The 26,124-nt window shown below is 39.2% G+C and overlaps 1 protein-coding gene across 1 annotated transcript; it reads right to left on the bottom strand.

Annotated features, from left to right (window-relative positions):
- Positions 1-3,741: 3,741 nt before the first annotated feature.
- Rnf11 (ring finger protein 11) lies at positions 3,742-26,036 on the bottom strand. The gene is made up of 3 exons (XM_048453377.3): positions 25,610-26,036; positions 8,070-8,239; positions 3,742-5,607 (listed from the first exon to the last, which is right to left on the bottom strand). Exons 1-3 carry the CDS (start codon positions 25,730-25,732, stop codon positions 5,436-5,438), a joined length of 465 nt encoding a protein of 154 aa, XP_048309334.1. The 5' UTR covers positions 25,733-26,036; the 3' UTR covers positions 3,742-5,435.
- Between the last annotated feature and the right edge of the window lie 88 nt (positions 26,037-26,124).

Raw genomic sequence — 26,124 nt, 5'->3', positions numbered from 1 at the left:
CTGATGGCTCTACCAGCAACTGTACTCATGCGCGTGCGCACGCACACACACACACAAAGACTAATAAAATTTTGACATCACTTTTATTATTGTGTGCTTGTGTTGGCTTGCACAAGTACATGTAGGAGGTCATAAGACACGAATACCGTGGAGTTGGAGTTATACAAACAGCTGTCTGAAGTGGATGCTGGAAATTTAATTTGGGGCCTCTGCAAGTGTGTATACACACACACACATACATATGCTAAATAAACAGCTGCTCTCTCTCTCTTTCCCAATTATAATTGTGTTTTTAATTGGGTATGGTAGCCTCCTGCCTATAATTCCAGCATTTGGGAGGCCAAAGTAGGATAGCTCAGGAGTTCAAGGCAATCCTGGGCTAAAGAATAAGACTGACTCAAAATCTAACCAGTGTTTTTTGTTCGTTCTGAGACAGGATCTCACTACATAGCCTTGGCTGACCTCAAACTCAGAGGCTGACTGCTGTGCACCACTAGGCCCAGACTCAACCAGTGTGAAACTACCAGGCTACCTGCTCACTGGGCACCCGTTTTTGTTGTTAAAACAAACACTAGGCATGCTTGCTTAAGCAAACACATAACACCTACCAGTTCAAATGATACACAAGTCAGAATCCATTAGAGAAAAAAAGTCCTCAGGGGCCAACAAGATAGTTCAGTGTTCAGTTTGACATGCAGGCCTGACCACGTGAGTTTGGTTCTTGGCATCCACAAGTGAAGAGAACTGATTCTCAGTTATCCTCTGCCCTCCACATGCCTTCCAAGTGCTTCCTAATGTTACCAAGGATCAAAATTATGTAAATAAGCCACACAGCACAGTTCCCTAAGAGAAGACCATTAAAGGCTACTACAAATTTTGGCTTTGCTTCTGTATTAAGCATTCTCAAGTGGCTTTTTTTACATGACAGGCGCATGGCACTCCAGGGCTCCTATCCTAAACAGTTTATGACAAGTAGCACAAACGGTGTCTTCTAACTCCAGTACACAAAATGCAGGGAGGGACAAAATTTGGCCTGGCTCAATGTCTATCGCTCAGGCAAGAAGTTCAAAGTATAAGTCTGTGACCACTATTGGCACCATCTGTGAACTTAAGGAAACCCACAGACCTAGAAACTGTAGGCTTAAAGCCCAGAAAGTCTTCCCAGTGAATCTGATGCACACACAAATTCCTGAGGCCCTGGCTAAGAAATTGGGCTTATGAGAAAACTGTAAATTCAAGAGATTAGCTGCTGTTCTTTCTTGCCACCTCCTAATCCTTGTTAGCTGTTAGAACTGCCTTTGACCTCCAAGTGCCACCACATCTGGCTTCAAATTCTTTATGAGACCTCCATCCCAATCAGAAATGCTCAGATTCCTTAAAGTTCCTCTTTTCATTTACAAAAGAAGTGTCATTATTCTGATAAGGAAGAGTTAAAAACAAAGAATTGGTCAACGTGGAGAGATGGCTCAGTGGTTAAGAATACTGACTACTCACCGGAAGTGGCGGCGGCCTTTAATCCCAGCACTTGGTAGGCAGAGGCAGGTGGATCTCTGTGAGTTTGAGGCCAACCTGATCTACAAGAGCTAGTTCCAGGACAAGCTTCAAAACTACAGAGAAACCGTCTTGAACCCCCCCCCCCCAAAAAAAAACAACCATAAAGGAATACTGACTGCTCTTTCAGGGGTCCTGAGTTTAATTCCCAGCAACCACAAGGTGGCTCCCCATCTTGTATGTGATCTGATGCCCTCTCTGAAATGTAGGTGTGCATACATAGATAAGTTTTTTAAAAAAGAATTAGCCATAGAGTAAAAAATGTGTAGTTTGGTTCAGAGGATAAATAGTATTTTCCCGCTGCAACTAAAGGGCTGAGAGCCTGTGTTGTTAAATTCAGGCCCTACACAGAAGTAACTGACCTCTGACCCTTTTGTCTTTACCTCCCAATTACTGAGGTCACAAGCATGTGCTACCGTACTGAACATTTAGGCCTCTGAAAAGCAGTAACAATTCTTTCAGGGACCACTTTTGATACTGCTCTGGTAAATATCATGTGGGTCCATCCGTGACTGGTACAATGCAATGATTGTATTTTAAACATAAAATTAGAACAGGGATCACAGATTGATTTTTTTGCTGCTTCTTTCCTCCAACCCATAAGAGTAGGTAATTAAATTCAAGTAGGCAAATTCAATATTACTTCAGAGTTATTAGGTAAAAAGCCAACTTTCCTTGTGTGCACAAATTTAAAAAACTAAAGGTTAATGAGCTTATTTTAGTTGAGATACATCTGCATTCAGGTGCAAGCAGATGACTAAGAAATGATTGCTACTGCTATAAATCCCAGTGCTGAGGAAGCCAAGACAGGAGGATTACCACAAACCTACCTGGACTATACAATGCATACTGCACCACTAGGATAGACTGGACCCATTGCTTTTTTCCCTAGGTAACTAGACTACTTTTTGTTGTGGTTTGGTCCTGGGGTTGAGGTAGGGAGGTGCTCTGCCCCTGAGTTAGCATATCACCAAAGCACTATCACTCTTAAGTAAGAAACTCACCTTCTTTCCTCGTTACCACTTTCAGTCAAGACCACAGGCAGCTCTGGCTTAACAAGCTGTTTTTTAAAATGCTTCTTTATGGAGTTGGAGAGATGGCTCAGTACTGGCTGCTCTCCCAGAGCACTCAATTCCCAGCCCCCACATAGAGGCTCACAACTGTCTGTAACTCCAGTTCCAAGGGATCCCCTCTTCTGGCCTCCACAGGCACCAGGAACACAGGTGTTACAACAGACATACATGCAGGCAAAATATCGATACATAAAAATAAAAATTTAAAAATGCCTTCTCCCTAATGAAGGAACTTTTTATGTAAAGAACCTTAAGGTCCTATGTTCTGTGAAATAATACACAGACACACAAAGGGGTGGGAATAAGTCTTCCAATACCAATTGAAGAGTTGACTTGTAAGAATGTAAACACAACTTAAAATATATCCAAGCATTTCAACTTGTGTAAGTTTCCCTCCCCCATTTTCTGGTTAGGCTTCCCAGACATTTCAAATCATGTAGCCAAGTTGGAATATAGCTTGCCCATTTCTAGACAGGTTACACCTACTTAGTTTAGGAAGCTTTAAAGCTATCCAGTTTCTACGCATGTGATTAGATGGTGGTAAATAAAAAGCAATGAAAACTATTTCTCTAAGCTTTAAACTGATATAGAAAGAAAACGATTTGGGATGAAGCTTGAAATTTATTATATAAAGGCTGACCTGCCTATTTTGCCTGACACACACATAGAAATACAGAACAAAAACCCACTTTTTGGTAAAAGCAAAAAAGGGGGGGTGTAAAAAAATTTCTCAATAATAAACTTGAAAGTGATTTTAAAAAAATTAGATATTCTGGGAAACATGTAACTAGTCTGAACTTTAAGCCCTTCATGGCTATATTATAAAGTTAACCAGTTAGTAGACTCCAAAATTGATGGTTCTTAACAAGAAAGGTGCAGAATGGAAGTTAAAGAGAGGAAGAGCCCAAGAGGACTCATTTCTAGAAGCACTGGCACTGGAGGAAGTTTTTTTTTTTTTCAACCAAAGACAGCAAGATGAAAAACAACGTTCATTTGCTAGGAATGTTGCTAGGAGTTGCTAGGAAAAAAGTCTGACTATAATACTTGATGACACAAATGTGTATATAATTAGAAAATAAGGATTAAAAAAGAATGATCACTGAAAATACAGCACAACTTCAGCTGTTTCCTCCAAATTTACTTTATAATTGGGTGGATATAAATTAATAAACAGAAATTAAGCAAGACATATGTAACAATTTAACAGAACCTGATAATCTAATTTCAGTATTTTCCAAGTTCATTTTTAAGTCTTTCCATCATGGGGTTTGTCGGGAAATTAAGCAACACATGAATGCTTCAGCTGGATGTCAATTGACTACTTATGACATAATTTCTTCTATAATGCAATTATGAAGACCTTCAAGAAACTTTTCAATGTAAAAAAGTGTTAGTCAAATACTCAACACAATATAAAAGAATCATTTCTGACTTGTTAGGTGGAGAGCTGCTGCTCTCATTTTTAACTATGATATCACTGAGCCGAAGGAACAAATCACCTTGAGAACAGAATGAATAAACACATGCTAAATGGATAAACATTACATCTTTACTAGACCATCTCTACCTCTAACATTTCAGAAGTTTAGAGACTTAGAGTATTCTTACATTAATTGCAAGAAAAAGGAAAGAAGTTCCTTTGAGATCACAACTATGAAGTCATATGGTTATACAAATCCTGCTGCATTGGTGTGCGAAACATGAAACACATTTACTTTTCTTGTCAGTCACCTAGCAAGACTTAACAGACACCTTTCTAAGAAACAGACTGGATGTGTTTCTGAAACTTCAATAACCTCAGCACTACAGTAACAAGAGATGCAGTATCCTTTTGCTATGGTTCCAGACAGCCCGGAAAGAGGTCACAGGAAAGAGAATCAAAACTGATAAGAGCTGAAAAACTACTTCTTGTGAAGTTTCACCATGGTGCCACCTTCATTTTTACATAAGCATGGTGGCATAGTTCAAAGCTCAATAAATCAGAAATATTAATATTTAAATTTCAACTTGAATTTCAATTATTACCATATTAACAACCAAAACAGTAAGATAAGACACACAAGGAAGAGGATATCAAATCCACTCTGCTTGCGTTGGTTTTCTGACACATCAGCTCATTTGTAATAGAAAAGGGACAGTGCATCTCAGTTCGCTTACAAGCTAGGAGATCACTTTGAATTCTGCATTTCCTAACTGCAAACAGAATATAGCACTTACAACAGGTTATAAATAAACTGGTTTTCAAGCATAGAGCCAGCCCCAACGATAATAATACACTATTTAAAAAGACCTAAGGCAATGAATTCCATTTCCAATGGAAAAAAAGAACTGTGCAAACAAGCTTAAAACTACTTTTTTGTGCCAGTGTTATAAAATGTAGCTTTTAATAAAACCTTGACCCAAATGCCAATAACTCTTCAGAAAAGAATTTGGGTGGAAGGGAGAACAAACTTATCTCATTTAGGAAAAATAACAGCTATCTTTTTCCTAATCTTCAACACACACAATTTTTAACATGTACAATTGCTGTTACACTTTACACAATTCCTATGTAGTGGAGCAAGAACAAGGTCTAATAACAATTATAAACACTGGGTCAAGGCTTTACATAAAAATACGATCCATCCTACTTTCCCCTGTAAGTTTCTAAAATATCACATACTTTCCTCAACATCTGCAGCCATCCAGGAATTTTTAGGAAACTTTTGTGCATGATCTTAATTCCTAATCCCTGGCTCTTTGGGCTCAGTGACAAAAGATCAAAACCACCAAAAGTGATGGTTCACTTAAAGTCAGACGAGAGACCCTGGCTCAATTAGTCTCATAGGATGAAAGCAGTGCTGCATCAACTGGCTCCATGCAGGAGGGGCATGTGAAGGATCTCATCAACCAGTCATCTATACAGTCCAGGTGATAGATGTGCATGCACGGCAGAAATCGAATTGGGTCCCCATAAACAAAGTCCATCATACAGATCACACACCTGTGGGGATAAGGAAGAATTAGAAATTTTCATTAAGTACCCTATCCCAGAATATTCTTTACAAAGACAGGGTTAACCCAAATGCACACACATATATACAAGCTAAATACAATTTAAATTTTGGTTCTATAATATAAATAAATCTTTATATAAAATATAAATAAATATTTATATTTATTTATATAAATAAAATAAATCTTTAAAAATAAATCTTTATTTATTTTATAAATAATATAAATAAATAAATATAAATAAATATATATAAATAAATATATATAAAAATATAAATAAATCTTTAAAATATTTTTAAAGCTACCCTGTTAACTCATTACCAAAGCATGCAAACTGAAATTTTTCTAACATGCACTGATCAATATTCTTTTATTTTTATTTTTATTTGTTAATTTATAAGCCTTGAGAGCAACTAACTGAACATAGAGAAAAAGACTACATTAAGGGTCAAACTTTTTGTGCCTGAAAACAGTTACATTAAGGGACACATCTACTATGATGCTTTAGGTAGGAATTCAAATCAACTGTTTCTGTGCACTGAGTTCAGGGTAAATAGGAGTATATTCATTAACATACAACATATAAAAAGAGAATGACTGGGCCTGCGGTGGTGCACACTTATAATTCCAGTACTTTGAAGACAGAAGCAAGTGAATCTCTGAGTTTGGCCAGTCAGGGCTATATAGTAAAAGACTGACTCAAAAACAAAGCAAGAGAAAAAGCAAAAAAATGACTAATTCTGATCTACTCACATTGATGCTCTAAGACTAAGTCTACTGCACTTTTCTATAGGTCTAAGAAGAAATCCAGTTCTGCAGAGGTTCAAAGCTAGTGCTCTAGGCAGATTTTGCTCTTACGTACCAGTATTAATTAAATGGTGCTATATAGACAAACATTAACACAGTAAATTGAATGATCTCTGATAAGGATATTTCTCAAAATAGCTGTCCCTATTAAATCTCAAGACAGTAAAATTCCTTATTAGGCTTGAAAAAATTACTTTCAGAAGTTACAATTCTCTCATATCACTGAAACTTTTTAAAAGTTTTAATGGTTGAGGGTAATGACAAACCGTCCCCCATGGACTTGTGTTTGAATACTTGGACCCAAGCTATGACACTTAAAAAAACCTTTACACAGGCCAGTTAAGGACAGGCCTTGAAGGCTATATAGCCTAGCCATCTATGCTGGTTATTTTGAGGAAACCATAGCTGAGAAAATTCCTCAGACTAGCCTGTAGGGATGTGTGTCACAGAAGCATTTTCTTTATTAATGTTTGACGTGGGAGAGTAAGCAGTGCCACCCCTTGGCAGGTGTTTCTGGGTGGTATAAAAAAGCAAGTTGAGCAAGCCATGTTGTGAGAAAGCCAGTAAGTATCGTTTCTCTATGGCCCCTGCTTCAGCTCCCTGTCTTTAACTTCCCTAGATGATGGAGAGTAACCTGTAAGCCAAATAACTCTTTTTTTCCCTCCAAGTTGCTTTGGTCAGTGTTTATTTTATTTTATTTTTTAACCACTGCAGCAGAAAGTTACTAACACTGTTGTTTCATTCTAGTTCTCAGCTTCTTGTCTGTTAGCATGTGAGCAGCTACCTCCAGTCCCAACAACATGGGCACTATAAATCCTGCTGTCATGCCTTTACATCATGAGAAACTGAGGCTTCCTGAAATCATGAACTAGAAAATAAAGCCTTCCTCCCTTAATTTGCTTGTCTGTTGTTTTATCACAATGGAGAAAAATATAGCCTTATGCCCTATTAATTTTTTTCCGAGACAGGGTTTTTCTCTATGCTGTCCTGAAGCTCGCTATGTAGACCAGGGCATCCTCAAACTCACAGATCCGCCTGCCTCTGCCACCCAAGTGCTGAGATTAAACATGCCTGGCTAATAAAGTATTTAATTACAATTTACTCAACTATACTTATAAAGTTGGACATTGACATAGTTTATATTTTTACCCCTTAGTAAGGCTACAGTAAATATTTTGTGCCTAAAGCACAGGGATATGTTTGGTGTGGGGTAGAGGTATAAATGCTTACGACCTTCAATCAGCTCAGAGTTTAAAAGGGGTTTAACTCCTATTTATTTACAAAACTCCTGGAAAACTGAAAAATTGCTTTCATAAAATAAGCTACCAGAAATCTCTCTCTCTCTCTCTCTCTCTCTCTCTCTCTCTCTCTCTCTCTCACACACACACACACACACACACACACACAAATGGTTATCTAAATAGACAAGCAGCAACTGTAACAGTCAGAATGTAAGACTTCTTTACTGGTACATTTAACTTGGTTTTTCAATATGGAATTTCAGGTTTCCTAAATAAAGTCAAATTCTAAAACCTAAAATTTATGGGTGTAAATACAGCTTAGTGGTGGAACACCTAGGTTCAATCTCCAGTATCAGAGAAAAAGCTACACAAATATTATTACTCAAAATAATTTACTACTTACTCTCGGATCTTTTTTTCTGATCCGTCTCTTCCAGGGTCATAAACTCCTTTAGGCAGATGCTGTATAAGGCCTATTCTTTGAGCTATTCTAATTTGTTCCTCTTCAGTCAGCTGAGTTGCTAGCCGAGTCTGGCTAGGTGTTGGATGATAGACGGGAACGGGAACTTGTTCCTAAATATGAAAAGTTCAGGAAAAAAATGATTTTAAAACCCATTTTCTGGGGTATATTAAATTACTTAGCTAAAGAATGAAAATGGGCCCTGAGAAAAGTGGGAGACTGGATAAATCATGCAACAGTTTTGAGTGTATTTCACTGACTTTAGACACTTCTACTCTTGATTGCAGAACAGCATTTCAAAATCAACAAAGACATGTACTGGAGACAGATGTGGTCCACACACCTTTAATCCCAGAGATTGAAGAAGCAAGGCCAGTCAGGGCTACATGGTGAGTTTGAGGCTAGCCTGGGCTATATGTGTGACTTTGACAAAAAAATATAGTGAAAGTAAATTTATAAAATCTGACAAGGGCTACGTCTATATTTCCTGTGTTTTTTTCATCTTTTTGGTTTAAGCCAAGGTTTCTCTACGAGGCCAACTTCACTTGTCTCTGCTGGGATTAAAGGCAAACTCCACCCTGCTCACTTTTGCCACCTCCTCCTACCTCAAAAAGTATAACCCTTAAATATACCAATTAATCATTTCCTATATATAAGGAAACAGTACAAAAAGATAATTATCAGTTTATGAAATATAAATCACTAATTAGTAGAAATACTGGCCTTCAAAAGTCTGCATGAGCATAAAGCATCAGTAGGGACAATTTGTGAAAACAAATCGGGAGACTGGCTAGTACTGAATGGAAAGGCCCTTGGGTACCTATCTCCACATAACCATTTCTAAGAATACAAAAGAATACTTTGCATTTGGACTAACACAGTATTCTGCACCCCAGGCATATAATTCCAACTCAATCATCACAAGATACATTATTGAAAATCTACTGGGCAGTGGTGGCACACACCTTTAATCCTAGTATTTGGGAGGTAGAGGCAAGCAGATCTCTGAGTTCCAGGCTGGCCTGGTCTACAATTGAGTTCCAGAACAGCGAGGAATTCAGAGAAACTGTCTCAAAAAAACAACAAAAAAAACCCCACAAAAATTGAAAATTTAAGGTACTCATATTTCGGTAATCTATATCATGTAACATCAGAATTTTACAAAATGTTATGAAAAAAATTAATGTCTTAGACTAAGGAGCAATAAGGGAAAAATAAAACTATATGCAAATTGCAATCAGCATTTCTTTTCCAAGTGACAATACTTAGCTTACTGCTTTAGATTTAAACTTGGGTCCAAAAATCAAACTATATTTCTATTTCTTCTATAACCTTCTCAACTGGGAATTTTCAAATTGTCATTCTAAGTTAGTGACAGAGAAGTATACTGAAAAAGAGAATATTATTTAATACCTCTGTCCTCCTCTCCCCACTTTTTAAAAAATGTTATACACATAATCCTAGCACAGGAGAAATAGAGCCAAGATTTCTTCCAACTTAAGACCAGCCTGATCTATATACTAAGTTAGCCAGGGATACATAGTGTGACCTAACTCAAGTAAATAAAGATAAACAAGAGGTAAGGAAAGTACAAATAATACAGGAACTCAGTATCTAGGCCACTCTATGATGACCTCGTTTAGTCACTCCAGGTGGCTAGCTCATCTCTGATTCCTCTTCCTCCTTTCCCTTTATTCTGATTTTTTTCCTTTACTTATATTTCTGTATTTAAGGTTTGTGTTTGAAGTCAGAGAACAAAGAGTGAGCTGGGCTTCTTTCTTCTTTCAATATGTGGGTTCAGGGGATTGAACTCAGGTCCTCATATTTGGCATACCTATTACTTGCTGAGCCATCTCATGCCCAACTCCCCCATTTGAGACAAGGTCTTAGATATGTAAGCCCAGACTAGACTATTGTTTTAGTTTCCCAACCATCATAGGAAACAGATTTGTTCTACAAATACAAACTGAGATAATATAATATTCACACCTCGAAAAGCAAATAAATTTCAAGAGTAATTTTCCTTAAGGCTTTACTTGTAGGAGGGGGTTGAAAAGTATTTGCCCTCAAGAGATAATTTTATTTTAAAATGTTCCTCCAGTTTGTGAGTTCAAGGCCAGCCTGGTCAACAATGTGAGTTCCAGAGTTCCAGGACAGTCAACACTATACAAAGAAACATTGTCATGAACCCCCTCTCCCCAAAAAAGCAGCAGTATAGAAAACACAATATAAAATGAACAGGAGGTAGTAAAATATGGTGATTAAATATGCTCACACAGGGCAAGGGGTAAATGGTTGGGTTAGATACCCTCCTCCTCTTCCAAAACAAAAAGTTCTGGCACACTAAGAAAATTTTATATAACGTTTGTTGTTGTGCTGGAGATCAAATGCAGAAAGAAATGAAAATGTAAAATGTGCTTTTAGTTTTAGCATTTGGGAGGCAGAGGTAGAAGGGTCTTTGAGTTTGAGGCCAGCCTGGTCTACACAATATATTCTAGGACAGCCAGGCTTACACAGAGAGACCAGACCCTGTCTCTCAAGCCTTGTCTACATTCCCACCCCTCAAAAAAGAAAATGTATAATGTATTTGCACTATCAATCAGGATTCAATTCCAGCATGGTAGATTCTATCTGGAACCCCAGCAATTCAGGTGGAGGCAAGAAAATCAGAAGTTCAAGGTCATCCTTGGCATAGCAGGTTTGAAGACATCAAGACCCTCTCTCCAAGTAAGAGAATGATACAATTTCTGAACACAATGCAATTGGGGACATGCCTAAATAATATCCAAGGCTGGAAATAGTACAAGTCTGGCTTGTGGTGAAGGAAAAATAAAGTCACTACTAAAGAATGCAGTCTGTCACCAACAGCTGGATATTTCAGCCAGTAGGAAATGAGAGCTCACTCTTGATTTTTCTCCTTACACGCTGCTGTTGGCACCACCTCCTCTCCAGCTGCAGTCTCTACTGGGAATGCTTTCTCTAAATTTTGCCAGACTTACACTTAAGGCCATAAAAAGGAAGATTTGGAATAGTTGGTCTCGGCGTATGTTTTAAGTTCAGATGATTCATTAATTTTGACCATAAAAGGGTGAGGGAGAACCCCAAAAAAGCAAATTACATTTATATGTAGTTTCCCAATGATACATACATGAAGAAATAAAAGCCTGCAGATCTATGATACTGAAACACTACATTTAATAAGCCAGAATAACCTGCATATTTGAAAAAGAGTACTCCAAAGAAAGAGGTGGGCTGGTATTTTTTGTTTAAGGCAGATCTCATGTAGCCTAGACTATTGTTTAGTAGCCAGGGATGAATTTCTGATTCTCCTGCTTCTATATCCTGAGTTGCTAAGATTAGCTATATGCTACATCTAAGATTATGATTAGTGTCCAACACATTCTCACATCCCAATCTTCACTTAGGTTAAGCAAACAAGAATTCTAACAACTGAACTATAACCTCAGCCCTGTTTTATTAAATTTAGGGGGCTAGAGAGATGGCTCAACAGTTAACATTCTGAGTACATGCAAAGGATTCAAGTTCAGTTCCCAACATCTATTTGGGGGAGCTCACAACTGCCTGCAACTCCAGAGGCTATGATGCTCTCTTCTGACCTCTGTGGGTACTTGTACTCTGTGTACATACCTACACAGATATGGAGTCATGCATAATGGTGTATGCCTTTTCCCAGACAGATCTGTAAGTTTAAGAGCAGCCTGGTGTATACTGTAAGTTCTAGAGCAAAGATATACAGCAAGATCCTGTCTAAAATTAATTTCAGAGCTAGAGAGATGGCTTAACAGCTAAGGAACTTGTCACTAAGCCTGTCAAACCTAGTCAGAGTATCCAGGAACAATTTGGTAAAGGAGAGGACTGGTAAAGGGAGAGCACTACTCCCCTCCCCGCCATCTTCAATTCCCCTCCACACAAAAGAACGTGTACTTAGGCATCTTTCTCTCCCCTAGATAAAATTAAATACTATTTTGTAGGCTTTCATATTCATAAAATTGGCGTGCAATTGTCAATTTTAAAGAATTCTGTCCCCTTTGACAGAAATTCTGCATTTATTATCTGTCTATAGATTTGCCTATTTTGAGCATTTCCTGGGGACAGAATTGTACCATTATATGACCTGTTGCCTGGTGTAGTGGCACCAGGATTGGATTTTGAATATGCCAAGCAAGTGTTCTCCCACTGAGCTATACCTCCAGCTGGCATGGCACAAGTTTTTAATTTTAATGAGACAAACTTATTTTTTGGTCACTTGAACTTTTGGCATCAGATCTAAGAAAATTGTCTAACCCAAGGCCGTTTTGTTATTATAATGTTTTGTTTTTAGTTTGGTTTTGATTTTCTGTAGCCCAGTCTGTATGGGAGCACACATTAACAAACCCCCCCCCACACACATATACTCATCATCAATATTGCACAGCTCAGAATGTAGCCCTTACATTTAGGTGCATGAGGCATTAATTTTTATATGATAGAGAAAAGGAAAGTTTTACTTTTTATGTTGACATGTGGATATTGAAATTTTTTTGGGGGGGGAAGACATGCTAACATGGAAGGGAGAATTCTCATCAAGCCTCACACCTTAACAAAAAATTATACACAACTTGTGACAACTGATAAGGATGTCTTCAACGAGGATGAGCCCCCCTAACTGGTTATCCAACTCCAAACAGTTTGCCCTAAAATCATTACATACATACATATACATATATACATGTGCAACACTGAACAGAAGACTCTGAGGGTTGTATTTACATGCTTGTATTTATATGTAGAACATATGTAACAAAAATAAAAAGGTATGAGTTTGAGATGGAGCAGGGAGATATGGGAGGAACTGGAAGGAGGATGATATATTTTAATTAAATCATTTTAAAAACTTACTAAAATGATAACATTTCCTAAACCCCAGTGAAATATTTTAGATTAAGGTTTAAAGAAACAGGAATCTAGTATACTCACCTAAAACTCTTGAGTTTCTCAAGGTCACTTAAAATTAGTCTAACTAGCTAAGATTTTTTTATACTTTCTATTCAGATGCGGTATCCACACAGGTGGTTCCTGTTTTCTAATACACAACACAAATGCATTGGATTTCAATGCTGAGACTGTACTAAACAGTGTACTGCAGGTACTTTCTGTTACATGATTCCATTTTACCATGTCAGTTTCTGTAAGTCCTGAAGTGAAAAATTGGATTTTGACTTTCTTTCGGAGTTTCTCAGGGCATGAAGGTATAGCTCAGTAGCAAAGCTCCAAATAGTAAGTTCCAGAATAGCCTGGGTTGGTGAGATGTTAAACAATGCAAAACTCTAGAAAATTACAAGAGCAGTTCCATATGACCTAGGGTTAGTCAAACCTCCAGATGATTCTAAAAGCTCAAATGAGGAAATAAGTTGGTCATGGCTAAAATTAAAAACCTGTATTTTCAGAGGCATATAGTTCAGTCAGTAGCATATAGTTCAGTCAGAGTTCCTGGCCAACATGCTGAAAGACAGGGTTTGGAATCCAGTCCCTCTGTCAAAATCATCTCATCCTGTTCTCAGAACAAATGTAGGTAATACTAAAGCTCACATAACTCTGGAATGCAAATGTAAAGCTGTTTACAGCAAAGACATCTGCCCATTTGTCGTTTATTTTAAGGATTTTTATTTTGTTTCTGATGTTGAGACAGTCTATCATGTATTCCAGAGTAGTCAATCACAGGTTGGCTGAGGTTGGCCTCTCCTGCCTACTGCCTTCACCTATCCAGTCCTAGATTACACATGGTGTAGCCACAAACTGGCGGTTATTGTCAAATGGAAACTGCTTGCATGAGTCTTAAAATGCTCAATGGCAAAGATGAGAAACATTCTACCATCTTTACTACCAATTTTACCGGCGCGCGTGCGCGCGCACACACACACACACACAAACCTTAATAAAAAGATATAAAATTTATATTTCAAGGTTTTAAAAATTGTATCCCTGGTTTGTGGGACAACATAGGAAAAAGTTATAAAATGTTGAGAGAACTCATTAGGTGGTGTGTGCACTCACATGCAGATGCATGCATGCATGCATACAAATGAGTATTTTCAATTCATTAAAACAAACTGAATAGCCAGGCAGTGGTGGTACACGCCTTTAATCCCAGCACTCAGAAGGCAGATGCAGGCAGATCTGAGTTCGAGGCTAGTGTGGTCTACAAGATGTAGTTCCAGGACAGGCTCCAAAAGCTACAGAGAAACCTTGTCTTGAAAAACCAATAATAATAATAAAACAAATGATATTTGTTCCACCTTGTGGGTCCCAGGGATCAAACTCAGATGGACAGCCTTGGCAACAAGCACCTTTCCTTGCTGAACCATCTCTCATACTTTTTCGAATTTAGTAAAAACAGGAATGGGAAGATGAGAAAGTAGATAAAGGCACTTCCTGTCACGTGAAAACTACATTTATACTATTTATGGAACATTTTAGAAGACCAACTTCATTAAGGAATCTCATTATTTCAGACACACACATACATATCCCAACCTCAGGGGAACTTGAACTCAGTGGTGAATGTCTATAATCCCAGCAGAGGCAATACGATTGCTACCATTTCAATATTGTCTTGAGGTCCAGGCAAACCTGGCCAACATAGAGAGACCTTGTTCAATTACAAACAAGAATAAAGCCCAGCTTGGTGGCACATGCCTTTAATCCCAGCACTCAAGAGTGCGAGGCACATGGATTTGTCAGTTCCAGGCATGCCTGGTCTACAGATTGAGTTCTATCCAGAATAGCCAGGGGAACATAATAGAGACCCTGTCTAACTAAAAGCAAATGACAGTAAACAAAACAAAAACCCCAAACAAACAAGAACAATCCACAAAGGACCACATTAATCTGAATCAATTAGTATGAACTGTCCCAAAGGAACAAATCTGTGAAGTAGGGGTTTGTGGGTGGCTTTCAGAATGGGGAATGCATCTTGACAATAAGGTGAGTTTTTTTTTTTGAGATGATAAAAATGGCTGCATAATTCTAAACAAAATAAATTGTAGAGAAAACAGGTGAAGTATATGGTGTATACATAAAAAGGATGTACTTTTATAAGACTTAAAAAACCTATGTGGCAGACATAGATGGCGCAGAAAGAAAAGCCGCTTGCCATCAAGCCTTAGAACCTGAGTTTGCCACCTCAGATGTACCACCCAAATAACTGTAAAAAATTAAATGTGGCAACAAATATGCAAAGTGCAAGTTGCTTAAGCTCTATACGCTTCAGCTATAAATATATTTATACAACATATAGTAGATATAAATGTTTAGTTTCTTTTAAAATTTTTATCATTTATTTTAAATTATGTGTATGTCTACGTGTGTGTATGTACATGCTTTGAGGCTAGTCCTTGGTTCTATTGGAGCTGGAGTTACAAATAATTGGAAACTATCCAACATGGGTGTTGGGAAGTGTACTCAGGTCCTCTGAAAGAGCAAGTAAGCGCTCTTAAGCACTGAGTCATTTATCCAGCTACCACCTCCCCATTTTTTATATATACAGAATCTCACTGTATAACCCTGGCTGCCCTGGAATAGACTATGTAAGACCAGGCTAGCTTGAAACTTGAAACAAAAACAAAAACCCAAATCTAGTAATTCCCCAAAACTTATACTTCAAATGTTTTAACAGTACAATGGCAGCTTAGCAGTAGTGCTTGCCTGGCATTCACAAAGCCCTATGTACCACAAACAACCAGCAAATGTTGGCCATATTTACAAGTGTGGTAAGAGCAGGAAAAGAATCATCTTTATGTTAATATACTCTTATCTTAATATACTCTCTCAGGCTTTCCTTTATATTAGCATTAGATGGAGAACAATTACTATTGTTTTTATTAGCAAAATAAGATGTTTCAAATGCCTACAAAATATTTATATTTAAGTATGTGTGCTTAAGTGGTCAAAATAGTACCAGCACGCTTAGGAGATGTGATGCTGGAGATAGAGCCCAGAGGTTCTGTGCTAGGTAAGCAGTCAATCTGAGCCACATCCCCATTTATGTGTTACTTAAACCGTACAAGATTCCATACCTCTTTGAACTCTAACTCATATAGTAAGGCTCCATGTAAGATTTCACAGGAAGCCCTCATCAACTAAATGGCAAGTTCATGATTCACTACACTATCATACAGTAACAGACTTATAGTAATAGTCTGTATTAGGGACTAGAGATAAGCTAAAAGCATTTGATGCTCTTGCAAAGGACCCAGGTTCCATTCCCAGCACCCATATGGTGACTTAAACACCTGTAAACCCAGTTTACAAACCCAGGGATCAAACAAGTATGCATGTGATGTACACATATGCATGCAATACGTTCATACAGAGTAAAATTATTTTTAATACCCAAAAGCCCATAAACTAGTACTAATAATTTCATACTAGTTTTATCTCCTGAACTAAGATGTCAGCTAGTTCCTTGAAAGTTAAGAATTCATCACTTCTCCTTTCTCTTTGGTATATAACACATATTGAAAGAGGATACAGGAAGCCTTGGTGGATAAAAAAGCATGATGACCTAAATTTGATCCCACACAGGAGAGAACTCCTAAACCACATAAAATAAATTTGAAAACTGATTTTTGACTATTTAGAAACTTTCTACTGAGAATATATTTGGTTTTCCACACTTTCAGATTCTTTACTGTATGCTTTTTAGTTAATAACAAGAAAATTACTTATCTAGCTCCTGGGAGCACACATCAGGCTAGTTATTTATAAGACTGGAGACATGGCACAGTATTTAAGAGCACACACACACTGCTTTCAGAAGACAAGAAAGAGATTCCTGGAACCTATCTATATAGGGCAGCTCACAACTGACTAACTCCAGCTGTAAAGGATCTGATCTTTTCTAGACTCCATGGGCACCAACACACACATGCACACACACAAATAAAAAGAAAAAAATCTAAAAATCCTGTACTTGCTTGCAACGCAACATTAAATAACATGATAAACATCTGGATATTTTTAAGCACAATTTTCCCATTTTGTTTTAAAATACATGAGATTTACCACTTCAATATCACTTAAGTTTATAGTTTAGTACTATTACATATAATCATTACCCATATCTACCTCTAAAACTCTAAAACTAAACTTGTCTATCTACTAAACCAAGCAATCTGCATGTTCAACCTGTATCCCATGGTCACATTTCATAGGATAGCTATATGGGTCTAACACATTTGCAGATGGCATCATAATGTCAAAACACCTACTGGTAACTTGTTCACTTGATAATTTATTTGAATACAGATTTGTACAACACAAAGACAGGACAGAGTACTTTCTCTGAATTTGTCAATGGACTAGACATTGATGTATTTATTGCCTGTATATTGTACAATTATTGCACTTACTGTATATAGTTTTTTATTAGTTATAGCTGTTTTATTTTAGACAAAAAGGGGAAATGTAGTGATTTATGTTTTAACAAAACTTGTCTGAAGATCAGAGTGCAGAGCTAAGTCACTAGAGGTCAGGGAGTGGTGGCACACACCTTTAATCCCAGGACTGGGGAGACAGAGGCAGAGGAATCTGTTAAGGTCACCCTGGGCTACACAAGATTCTAAGAGAAACAGCTCACACAAAGGTGATTCCAGCACTTGGGACCCCACACCTTTAATCCATCCCAGCTCTAGGGAGGTAGAGACAGGAGTGATAATGGCTGGGTAAAGAGAAGACTATATGGCAGGAGGAGACAGGTGCTCAGTGCAGTCTGAGGTTTGGTGGAGAAAGTAGAAATCTGAGGATGACAAGTCTGAGATAATCTGAGAACAGGATCACTCCTTTGGTCTGAGCATTGGTAGAGGTAAAAGAACTCTAGTGGTTGGCCACTCTGCTTCTCTGATCTTCAGCATTAACCCTTATATCAGACTCTGGGTTTATTATTAATACCAAATAGAATTTGTGCTACACAGAATAGAAACCTATCATTTTTAACCATGTATCTGAAGGCAATACTTAGAAGACACATACTCAAAACAGCAAAATATGTACCATTTCTTCCTAGAGGCAGGGGTGTGTTCATACATGCACTTGCTTGTGTATGTGTTGCACACCTTTAATCTCAGCAGTTGGAAAGCAACAGTCAGATAGCTCTTTGAGTTTAAGGTCAGCCTGTCCTACATAGCAAGTTCCTGGTCATCCAGGCCCACATAGTGAGATGCTTGTTTTCTGATTACATCTGTGAGTACCCTCCAATCACTATCCCCATTTCTGGAATTGGCTCTGGCTAAAATTTAGTTAAGAAAAATAACAACAACAAAAAGTAACTAAAGGAAAGGAAAGCAAAGAAATGACACATTTTGGGAGGGGTTTGAAGAAAACATTCACAGTAGCCATCTGTAAAAATTTTCCATTTAGAAATAAAACCCTGAAAAACAGAATCATGCTGGGCATGATGGCATATGCTTTTAACCCTAGCATTTGGGAGGTAGAGGTAGAAAGACAAGGAGTTGGAGGTCATTCCCAATTACATTTCAAGTTCAAGTCCAGCCTGAGCTACTTCAGACCTTGTCATGAATTAAGCACAGAAACAAAACAAAAAACCTAAAATTTCTCAAATGCCTTTAATCTCAGCACTGGAAGGCAGAGGCAGATAAAACTTAATTTGAGGCCAGCCTGGAAGTTAATTCCAATACAGTCAGGGTCATACAGAGAAACCTTGACTCGAAAAACAAAAGAATCTGTCCTATAGCAAGTGTTTTGCTTTATGAAATTGAGATCTAAAACCAAGTTTTATCTAAAAATTAAGGAAAATCAAGTTCAGATTTTTTTATGCCAAGTAACTCTCATCTTATTGCCCAACTTCTCGTTACTCTATAATTAGTTCTAGAATTACTGTTGACACAAACTGTTCTACTCTTAAAGGAACAAGCATCCTTAATAACATTTAATTCAAAGACTCAGTTCAAAGTAAGACACAAATCACAAAAATTTCAACAATTGTCAGGGGTCTATGAGATGGCTTGTAGGTAAGGACACTTGGGACCAAACATGCGCCTGAAGATCTGAGTTTGATCCTTGAATTCCCATGAAAATGGAAGACACCTGCAAAGTTATCCTCTGATTATCACACCTATGCTATAACACAAGTAGACTCAAAGTTGTGTGAATACGCATGTGCATGCGTGCACACAATTTTCATTAAACAAAACGAGATGGAGTAATGGTCAAAGTCTTTTTAATCCCAGCAGAGAGGCAGGTGGACTTCTGTACCTCAGCAGTCAGGCACACACACACATACAAAACAAAAACAGAACAGAAGGCAAAACTGTTCAGTCTAGTTGGACTGCAAGTTGTATAAGAGAAAATACAGGGCTACAAAGGCCTAAAAAGGCAGAGTTAAAACCACAACTTTGAGTACTTAGAGATCAGCATTAATCAAAGAACCACTAAGGATTAATCCACAAAGGATCTGATCTGGGGCAAGGTAGAAGGGAAAGGGTAGAGAAGACATTAAGCTATTGTTGCAGGGATCAATGAGAATCATGACAACACAGAAGAAAAGGCATACTTCTATACTAGTCAAATAGTCACTAGGTGTCAATATTTTGATTTATCTTTCAAACAAGGTCTGATGTCATGCAGGCTGGCCTTGAACTTCTGCCTTCGCTTCCTGCATGTCTACAATACTTACAGTGCTGTACATCAATAAAAAGTTTACTATATTATTCTCATTTGAGGAAGTTAATCTGGAAACCAAAAATTACAAAATTACCCAAAAGCTAAGTTAGGTATGTTAACACCTTCTGGACTGCTATCTTCTCTACATAGTCAGTTTCAGTCAAGCAAGGGCAACTTAGAAAAATCTATTTTATATATGTGAACCACATACATGCAGAAAACCAGAGATTGGTATGGGTGGTGGAATGGAATATGGGTCTCCAACAGGAGCAAGTGCTTTTAACTGCTGAATCGTCTCTCCAGTCCTGCTGGTCTAGATTTTTAAAGAGAAGTTACTTTTAGTAACTATAGGACACACCTGGACTTTAAGAAAATAAAAAATAAAAAGTTGATTGTGCTTATATTTGTGTACCAAATGCATGCAGGAGCCCATGAAGGTCAGAAAAGGGCATCGGATCCCCTGGAACTGATGTTAAGGCAATTGTGACCCATATGGAAGTGCTGGTAACAAAAGGGCTTTTAATCACTGAATAACCTACCCTCTAGACTAGGCCTTTTAAACAAGATACTTTAAGGAAAATCTTATTCAGGGCTGTGGGTTCAGTTCACCTCATGAGCGCCTGAATCTGGATCACCAGCACCCACCCAAATATAGGCTGACTGGGCACAGCAAGGCACATTACATGTGTAACCTCAGTGCTGGGAAGGCAGGAATCCTTGGAGCTCTTAAGACAGTAAACTCAGCCAAACTGATGAGGTCCTGGTTCAGAGAGAGTATCTGAAAAGGTAAGGTGGAGTTAGGCAAGGCGGCACCCAGAGTCTTTAATCCTAGCACTAGGAGGCAGAGGCAGGGGTATCTGTTAGTTCAAGGCCAGTCTATAGTCTACAAAATGAGTTTCAGAATGGCCAGGGCTACACACAGAAACCCCATTTCACAAACAAAAAGACCCTGATTCCAAAACAAAACAGACAGAGCACCTCTGTCCTCCATGTGTATTCACACATGCAAATGACCATATACATAACACTCAGAGAAGCATTATTCAATCATAATTTGAAATATGCAAAACACAAATGTTTTCCTGTTTGTGAGAGACGCCCCCCCACCCCTGCCATTTTACATGTAAGCACTAGAGTCAGAATTTGAAAACAGGTCCATGTGAGTCTAAAACGAAAAGGAAAGATAGTAAAGTGCTTGCTATAAGCAGGGTGACCTATGTAAAAAAGCTGACTTTTGTAGAGCTGGGAAGCTGTAGATAGTGGATCTCTAGGGCTCCCTAGTCAGCTAACCTTGCAACAAACAGTTGCAACAACAGCATCTTAGCAATAACAGTTAAGGTTGGTTGTCATCTAGTCTCCATACACACAACCACTTGAGATCCTAGCACCTGGGAGGGTGAGGCCAAACTGACTGAAGCTCAAGACCAGTCAGAATTGCACACTCTTGAGATCCTGTCTCCCAAACAATCCATTTCAAATTAAAGATATTCCTTGATCTATAGTGGAGTTAACCCTGAAAAAGCCACAGTAAGTCAAAAACATCCTTAGGTTAAAAATTCATTTAGTGTTACCTTCCCTACCAACAACATAGCTTAGTAATATAGTACAGTTCAAAAGTATCCTTGTGATACCCTGGCTAAAGGAGAGCTGAAGACTGCTGCCTAGCATTACAGGAGAGTAACAAAGTAGGGCCTGGTGATGCAAGCTTGTAATCTCAGCACTTGGAAAGCTGCCTAAAGGAAGTCAAGGTCAGCTAAGACTATATAGTTTATTCTGAGCAAGCTTGGACTACATATAAAGACCTTGTCTCCTAACAAAAATCAAAAATCTGCGATTATAAAATCTCACTAGTATAGGAAAAAAAATTCAAAGTATAGACTACCATGTATTACTTTTAAACACCATGAAACTGTTGAGATGAACCAACAAGTCAGGATAATCTATAAATACTGTAAAATTGAGACACACCATCTACATATATTCACTCACTAAGCTCCTAACAGAATGGAATCCTTAACATACCCTAGAGATTTCAAGCATTCTCCCATAAAATGCATACTTTTTTGGCGGCCAATAATTATTTAAGACAAAATGAATTTATCAATAACTTTTAAACCAATTCTTATATTTACTATTAATGGCATTTGGATTTTTTCCTGGAGACAAAAATCTCAGACAGGACTGAAGAAATGGCTCAGCGGTTAAGAGTGTTGCCTGCTCTTCCAAAGGTTCTGAGTTCAATTCCCAGCAACCACATGGTGACTCACAACCATCTGTAATGAGGTCTGGTGGCCTCTTGTGTCCTGCAGGCATATATGTAGACAGAATACTGTATACATAAATAAATATTTTTTTAAAAAAAACTCAGCCTAGGTTGACCCTGGCTGTTACTGGCTTGCATTTGACTATCAGGAGTTTAAAGGTCATCCTTGGCTATACAGTCAGTTGGAAGCCAGCCTAGGCTACATGAGACCCTGCCTTTTAAAGTTTCAGGAATGTAGTACAGTGTTAATCTAACAGACCCTGTGTTTGATCTCCAATGCAGTCCCTCATCCAAAATTTCCCTCACTACCAAAAACAAAAAATAAAAACTTGAAGGTGGTCAGGGAATCAGTCATGCATTCACAGTGAAACCTAGGGAGTTATCCAGTCAGAGAACAGGACAAAGGTCTGAGACCCAGACTATCTTAGGCCAGGGGAAGAGCTGGAATAGGACTTAGGGAATTTTTCTAAAATTAAACATGAATCCATTAAAGAGTTTAGTAGAGTACCGTGGTCCCATTACCTTAGCTGCTAGGTTGAGAACAAGGAATAGAGAAGAGGGTAAAACCAGAACTAGATAGGTTACAGAACCTGGTATGATGCTCACCCCTGCAATCACTCAGGAGGCTGAGTTAGGAGCTTAAGTCTCAGAGTGACACCTGTCTCAAAATACAAGAGAAATAAAAATACAAAACGAAATCAGCAACAAAATTGAGAAACAAGCACCCAAGACACAAGGGCTCCGTGCAAATGCTGGTCGTAATGGTGCATAATTTGTTTTATTTTATTTTGAATCGTTTGTTTGGTGCATATAAAATCCAGGGTCTCACATACTAAGCACGTTTCTACCACTAGGCTACACATGCAACCCAGGATGTCAAGCTCAAATAAAGTCTGTCAGTTACTGTTAGTAGAAAGTGCTGAACCTTGACATACCTGTATTCTGTACAACCTTAATACAAAAATTATATATTTTAAGTACTTGTCACAGGAGAACACTTTATTCTTTGTTTTTCTTTTTCTTTTTTTGAGACAAGGTCCCACTATTTATCCCTGGCTAGCCTGGAACTCAAGATCCACCACTTCTGCCTGACTCCCTGCTACTGGGATTTAAAGGTGTATGCTACTATGTACAGTGAGTCTATTCTGTAGAGAAAAAGTTATCATTGTAGCAATTATGTTAATAATATACTAATTCTTTTAAAAAGCCCAGATATTTACTTTGGACTGGTACTTTCCCAAATCATGTAAAAACAAATATTAGTAAGACTTCAAGGGGACATTATTTCTACAGCTTTATTTTAAAAGAATTTTAACCTAGAGAAAGGTTCTTATTCTATAGCCCAGACCCAGCATAAAACACACCATGTATTGCTGACCTCAAACAGAACTCACTATGTAGAGCTGACTGTCAGCAATCCTCCCGCCTCACCCCTCCTTCCAAGTACTAGGATGACAGGCATGAGCCATGTCAGACTAAAAATTTTTTTATGTTCTCATCTTTTAAGGTAACCATTTTCTTTTGATTCATACTAACTTTGCATATGAGTATTTGCTGGGTCATTCACTTCAGGAAAAGGCAACCACAATATAATTTCCACTGTCAAAAATAACATTCCAAAAAAGTACTGTTTTTGTCCCTTTGGAGAGGACAAAAATATAGTTCCCATAAACTCTAAAATTATGGTAGTGATAATTATGGTAGTGATAACAGAGAAAGCAAGTCAGATTTCAATTTTCCTAGAAAGAAGCTAAGAAGTATAGACTTTGGGGGGAAGTTTGCTTATGACACCTAAATAAATATATCTGTTGAGTAGCTATCGTAGAGGAAGAAATAGCAAGTTATGGATAGATACCTGAAAGAGAGGTCTGGTGGTTATAGTCCTGTAATTCCAGCAACTCTGGAGGCTAAGGCAGTAGGACAAAGTTCAAGACCTGTCTGGGTGACTCCGTGAGACACTGACAATAAAATTTTTAAGAAGGGGGCGGGGAGATTGGAGTCACAGCTCTGTAGCAGTGCTTTAGCTCGTACAGGGCTCTCAGTTCAATTCCTGCTACTGATAAAATATCCAGATTCCATTTAGTATTAGAGTCTGCTCCTGGAGCAATTTAAACAAGTTGGGAGAAACAGGGTACATAAATAAAGTAAATACTGCATTTTTATGTGACAGAAATCGCATGAAACATTGAGAACAGAGCTTTTATTCTTCATTTAGCTCAGTTATTGAGTATCTACAATGAATCAGATGCTGGGGTATAAAAAAGCACCTGGAAATATCCCAAATTCAGCTTATACAAGGGAAGGGGAACACATATTTCAAGGATGAGACAACATTACCTAAACAAAGATACTAAATTATTACAGGCACGGTATCGCTTCTGTAAGTGCAGAAGGTTCGTGGGGGACATATCCAGGAAATCTAGGGAGGAATGTCAGGACTTCAGATACTGAGCTGAGTCCTTAAAGAGGATTAGATGTTCACCTGGGCAACCTTGGGGAAAAGGATCCTAGCAGAAAGATCACTGGGTGTGAAGACAAAATTGTCAACAGCCTGGTTTGGTAAGCCTGAAATACAGAGGCTTCTGCGAGGTTACAGTGAAGACTGGACTAACCAAAGAGCCCTAAAGGGGGTCAGGAAATCAGCATAGATGGTCTTTTCCCCCACATGATGAGAAACTGCTTTACACAGAATTGAGAAAAGAAAACACTAAACTAATGATGTCACCACATAAAAACAAAGGAGACTACCCAGTTAGAAAACTGGCCTCTCTTCAGGAAAATACTAAAGAATTGCATTCAAGCCCACCTGGGAGTTTACTGAGCACCATTTATTTAGAAAGACCCATTCAAGAGTCTTTATCAAAGAGAAGAAGGCCTTAAGTAACAGATGGCGTTTTCCAAGTCATGCTGAAAGGTCTCTCATGTTCAAGATAATCAAGGTTTTATTAAGTCAACTTACTTAAAAGGTGTGTCACAGGGGTGGAGCAAAAAGAGGAGGAGCTTAAAAATTACCACATATGTATATAAACAAGTAACTCTTTATGAAGCGAAGGCTAAAATCCCCACTTGGAATTCTACCTCCCAAGTAGATGGTAAAAAGACGTCCTACCAGAACCAATTAACAAAGATAGAGTGGGAAAGGGGAGGATTATACAGAAGACACAAATATAAAGGGGGGGGGGGGTGACAAGCTACCCACAACCCATAATCCTGTTGGCAGTCTCTTGAGGAAATCACACAACTCAGACATAAAGGCAGGAAAACCATGTCATCCTTAACTCCAGAAGCTAACTACCAGACACCGGCCAAAGGGATGTGATTACAGACGCGATTCCTGAACTCAAGGACAGAACACCGTCCCCATACGGTGCCCAAGGGGAAGGCGAGATCGGTCGCTCTCAGACCAAGGACTGGGCAGCAGACACCCTCAAGGCCAGCCCCGAAGGGGTCAGTGCCCCCCCTCCTGGGGCTAGGCCGCGGAGGCCAAGGGCAGAGGGCCTGAGCCGCCTCCCCTCCCGCGGCGACACACACCCTCCCCTACCTGATATGGCGGCGGCGGCTCCTGATCTGGCTCCGTCCCCTCGCCAAAGCTAGCCCGGTCGGACTGAGACTCGTGAAGCAGGGAGATGTCATCCGAGGTCGGGGATTTGAGGCAGTTCCCCATCTTCCGGGGCTGGGGTGTGTGCGTGAGATCTGGGGGAAGAAGAAAGCTGGGACCCAGTCTCTCGCACACTCAGCGGCGAGCGAGCTCGGCGCCGCGGGTTCCGAGGCGGCAGGCCCGGGGGCTCAGGCGGCGGCTCGCCCGCGCCCCGGCGCCGCCGAGGGGCCGCTCATGCCAGCCCCCGGGGCAGGGGGCGCGAGGCTAGGCCGCGGGCTGCGCCGGGGTCGCGCCGGGAGCCTGAGGGGGGCGGGGGCGGGGAGACGGAGCGCTTCCCCCACCCCGCCCCCCGCGGGGCGGCGGCGGCCACGGGGCTGCTGGGCCTAATCCAGGTCAGGAGGGGGGGGCGCGGCCGTCGCGGCTGCCTCAGCTGCTGTTGCCCCTGCCGACGCTGGAGC

The sequence above is a fragment of the Myodes glareolus genome, chromosome 3 (assembly GCF_982192425.1).
Source record: "Myodes glareolus chromosome 3, mMyoGla1.1, whole genome shotgun sequence".
NCBI classification, from domain to species: domain Eukaryota; kingdom Metazoa; phylum Chordata; class Mammalia; order Rodentia; family Cricetidae; genus Myodes; species Myodes glareolus.
The sequence above is the reverse complement of the archived record's forward strand: the minus strand, read 5'-3'. Positions and strand labels throughout refer to the sequence as shown.

Excerpts from the sequence above, each read along its gene's own strand:
- Rnf11 (XM_048453377.3), bottom strand. The coding sequence starts at position 25,732 with ATGGGGAACTGCCTCAAATCCCCGACCTCGGATGACATCTCCCTGCTT. Across the intron at positions 8,240-25,609 it reads AGCCGCCGCCGCCATATCAG|GAACAAGTTCCCGTTCCCGT; the intron begins GTAGGGGAGGGT and ends TTTCATATTTAG. Across the intron at positions 5,608-8,069 it reads TCAGAAAAAAAGATCCGAGA|GTGTGTGATCTGTATGATGG; the intron begins GTAAGTAGTAAA and ends TTATCCCCACAG.